This window comes from Juglans microcarpa x Juglans regia, chromosome 6D (assembly GCF_004785595.1).
Source record: "Juglans microcarpa x Juglans regia isolate MS1-56 chromosome 6D, Jm3101_v1.0, whole genome shotgun sequence".
NCBI lineage: Eukaryota > Viridiplantae > Streptophyta > Magnoliopsida > Fagales > Juglandaceae > Juglans > Juglans microcarpa x Juglans regia.
This window is the reverse complement of record NC_054604.1, coordinates 29,373,367-29,377,864: the sequence shown is the minus strand read 5'-3', so window position 1 is coordinate 29,377,864 and position 4,498 is coordinate 29,373,367. Positions and strand designations below refer to the sequence as shown.

At 35.6% G+C, this 4,498-nt stretch overlaps 1 protein-coding gene across 1 annotated transcript; it reads right to left on the bottom strand.

Moving 5' to 3' along the window:
- Positions 1 to 1,990: 1,990 nt before the first annotated feature.
- Positions 1,991 to 4,076, bottom strand: LOC121235924 (calcineurin B-like protein 7). Its single transcript, XM_041132365.1, has 8 exons — positions 3,844 to 4,076; positions 3,663 to 3,745; positions 3,340 to 3,399; positions 3,099 to 3,207; positions 2,920 to 2,972; positions 2,655 to 2,735; positions 2,450 to 2,562; positions 1,991 to 2,277 (listed from the first exon to the last, which is right to left on the bottom strand). The coding sequence occupies exons 1-8, from the start codon at positions 3,911 to 3,913 to the stop codon at positions 2,208 to 2,210; spliced, it is 639 nt and encodes a 212-aa protein (XP_040988299.1). The 5' UTR covers positions 3,914 to 4,076; the 3' UTR covers positions 1,991 to 2,207.
- Between the last annotated feature and the right edge of the window lie 422 nt (positions 4,077 to 4,498).

Below are 4,498 nucleotides of genomic sequence, written 5' to 3'. Positions count from 1 at the left end.
TCCCTCACGATATCAAGAACCCTGACTTAAGATTCCGAAACTCTGTATTGCAACTTCATTGTCGGAGGAGGTACCAATTTCTCTAATCCTTGATTTCTATCTAAATGTAATTGGATTAATTGGTTTCATGGCGTCTACCTCGATGTCTTTTTTGTAGGTCTCAGAGGTCACTCCCAGGTCATGAGACGGAAGGAGAGAGACGGAGAGAGGAGAGATAATGAGGGTTTTCGCCTTTCGGGATCGACAGAGAGAGTGGGATTGAGAGTGCGAGAGCAGAGAGAGAGAGAGGGAGTCTTGAAGATTCAGAGAGGGAGGGGAGCAGAGAGAGCAGGATCGAGAGGGAGAGAGCAGAGAGCAGAGGGGGGGGGGGGATCGAGAGCCTTTTGGCTTTAGAGGGAGGGAGGGTTTTGGTCTAATGTGCCTCCTCAGTTCTTTCGTGTACCACACACATGATAAGTTTTGATTGGCCTCCGATAAATGAGAGTTGTCGGTGTCACCTGTAGGAAGGTTTTTTCAAATACATATTCATAATTACACAAATATCTCATCCATTAATTAGGGCCCACCATATCTCTCTTCCCAAAAAAGTTAAAACATCTCATCTCACATTTTCATCCAAACATAACCTAAAGGAGTTTACAGAGCTAAGCATGGTCCACTATAATATGTTAGAATACTATTAACAGCTCCCCTTGTGGCTGCGGGATGTGGGGCTGGTTTACAATTTTGCACACATAGTTAAGTGTGTGGGCCAATATGATAAGTAAGATAAGTAAGATTAGCCAAGATAAGTCATGCATGTTGTAGCATACGTATGAACAATTATGATTTAAGTTCTCAGGATGAAATATTTTATGAAAAACCTTATATTGAGTATGTTTACTTTATGATGGTTTCTTACTGCATCATCAACTCATTTTAGTTTGTTTTATATTTTCCACTCCAGATTAGAATATTTATGAAGGTAAAGCTGTAGGACAAGATTTAGTCCAGATAGGTGTGACAGTGACCTGGATCATGTACAGATTTTTTAAGTTATGATTTATTGATGACACAGACTTTGAGAGATTTTAATAAATGATTTCGTGCACTCTCATTTACGATTTTAGTATTTTAATTCAAAACGATTCTATTTATTATAAGGAATCTTTGTACCTGACGCTTCTTGTAAAATAAAAACAAATCTATTTTTAAGTTAGGTTCAGTAGTAGAACTCTGGTTCCCTTGATTTTCTAAAAAAATGACGCATTTCTTAACCGTGGGAAGTGGGGTGTTACAGATGGAGCAATCAATTAAATTCCAGACTTCTTAGAATAAATTGTTTTTGTGATATGAATTTATTCAGTTTGTTTCATTTAAATTTTAATATTATTTGGAAACATATTTTTATTAAATAATTATTTTTATGAAATAAATATGAATTTTATTTTATTAAGTATGAGATCTCTTATCGGGTTATTTTCATGAAAACACGTGACATCCCTATGGGAAGGGGGTGTTACAATATATAGGTATATATTATTTATATAATAGGTATATAAGTTAATTATGTAATTTTTTCTAATCTATCACATTGACCATATAAAATTTAAAATAATATATGTTATTATATGTAGATACATACTCTACTAAAGTACTAAGTTAGTAACCATTTGCTAATGGTCCGGTCCGGTCCTTAGGGGTAATTGATCTGGAAAAAGGATGGACCGAAATTTTCGGTCTGTGATCCCAGACCGGATTGATTACACTCCTAATTTGTATCGCTGTTGTACTCTTTTGTTATAATCTGAAATAAAATTTTCTGCAATTTTGTAAATGTAGATATAAAATCAAATTACATAAACCTTGTGTCATGTATGATTGATTCTATTTTTTCATTTTCTTTTTCTCTAGTTGTTCCTAAAAGTGGATGCCATACTGGCAGACAATGTGGAATGGTATGAACACAAAAACGTGCTAATCCCATGAACTTGGAGGATATAGTAATTCGAGTTCCGAAGGTAAAATGATCCAACTCAAAAAGCTTCAAGTATGGCAAAGTGCTCAACATATGGACAAGCATTTGGTTCTGAAATCATACCTGGTTTATATATCCTCTTCTATTACTAACCAGAATAGGCCAGAAAACTAAATAGGACTTGACCTGGATTGTAAGATTGATTACGTGTATACATTGGCAAACAATGATAAGGAATATATGTTTTTCTCTATAGAGATTCTTTGTCATCTTCGCAGTCTGATCTCACCAGGAAACTAGGAAATGCAGTTGTGATGTCCCTGCAATGAAAAAAATTATGCAGATATTAAGTTAAAAAATGGTTGAAATCGAACCATGAAAATGGCGATTGAAACAAAGATGTCAAGGCCATATCCTTCTATTGCAGCTTGTCAAGGCCTTATCTAAGATGATGCAAAGACATTTAGAAAGGCAAAGCTGAAAGGTATTTACTTTAAATATGGAATGGTCATATTGTTCAGTATGGATGGATTGCGAGACACAAACTCCTTCCATTCTTCCATGTCAATTTTTCCATCTCTTTTCATATCTGCTTCTTCAAATGTCTATACAGTTACCAAAAGAAAGATATTGTTAGTGACAACATAATTACATGGAGGCCTTACATGATGTTGCGCCATCTAACTGCAACGCATACCTTCTCAATAATGGATTCAATGATATCATCAGAAAGGAACATATCTGAATCCTTCAGAAACTCCAAGAGCATTTTCTTGACCTTTTCATCAACGTGTATGGCACTCATTTTGTTAGACAACATGACAGTTTGAAGATACTCTACAATTAATCATGCTTGCATGAAATCAATCACACAGATTAGTTTACAAACCATGTTAGTTTACAAGCTTTTTCAGATTTTCATGTTATCTAACAAGAATTAAGGTCAAAATATCACTCTTTACCTCCTCGCGTTCAATAAAGCCAGATTTCCATATATCGTATATTTGAAATGCAACTGAGACATCAGATCATATAAAAGCTTTAGTCCAGTCTCAAGGCATACGCACAATTATAATGGCACAAGCAAATACAAAATTATAAAATATGTAGTCATAATAAAATAAAATAAAATAAATCATACAAGTAACTTTTTCTTCTTGAGATGCTTCTGGGTGGAATACGCTCAGAGATCGAACAAACTCTTCAAATTCTATCACCCCATCATGTTTCGAGTCAAACAAGTAGAATATCTGTTTGGATGGGCATGCACAAACATGGATGTCCCAAAAATGACAAAAGAGAGATTAGGATGACTTCAAAAAAAATCTGAACTTTAAGAACAAAAGGCAGAAATGGCTGTGATTTATAGCCAGGAAGCTGACCCTGTCTGCAAAGAGACTTTGTTTCTTGCTATTCCTAAACAATCCAAGCTGAAACTCTTCCTGCAAACTCGGAAGTGAGTTCGGAATATATACTAACATATGAAAAAGACTTTTCCAAGTATTCTAGTAATAAAAAGTCGACTCAAATAGTCAAGGTTAATACAATTAAGTTGAAAAAAAAAAAACAAAGTTATCTGAACAGGTCTGCCAGTTTCATATCAACTCGTGTTGCATCTGCATATTATGAAGTAATCTAGCCTACATGAGCATGATCATACGTATATATATGAAGTGGTTCTGAGAGTGATGGGTGAAAAGCTTACTTTGCTTATAACCCCATCACTAACTATAGAACTGCTAAGTTTCAGGAACAGCTTGTACAAAGTTTCAATCTCGGTCACGTTAACTGCAATAATATAAGGCGTACAGTTGCATTTAACAAGAAAAAACCAGGAAGGGGATTCCTACCTGAGAATAAGTAAAGGAAAAGGAAGTGAGACTTACACGGAGTTTGAGAGGCAAGAACAGCTGGCTCTTCACATTTAAGTCGCTGCTTCATGCAAATGCAGCCCATTGTAAACCCTCAAGGTTAATTAAATGGCTTTCTTTTGTGGAAAACCTGGAAAGAATGCTGCTGTGATTTCGTGGTTTCATTCACCGACTACCAACAAAGGCTTAACGTGCGACTGTTAAATATCTTGTGTGTTTTATCCGTGGTTGAAAGTCTCCGCTACTCTTTATTTTATTTCTGATTCAGCACAGTGATTTGATGATGATGCCTTTCAGGACAAATGCTATCCTACTGTAAAGAAATCATCTATAACATCTGCTTTTTTTTTACACGAGCAAAAATTCCATTCTTTTTTATGTTTCATCAATATCATTTTATCATTATGATATGGAACATCAAAAGGTTTTTCGCCAAGTGACAGGCAAAAAAGGCGACTAGTGCACCCAAGTGGCTTGCTACCCCGCTGATCATGTTCCCACCAATTTCGAACCCGATGCTTAGCAGGTTCTCCACGATGCTTAATTCTCGATTTGGCGGTGATTCTTGTGGTCTGGAACACTTTGACAAATCAGACTAGGAATACAAGATTTCGTTGCGTTATTTGTAATCCATGGGATTCTTGAATTGTTGAATTATTGGAGCTCTTAA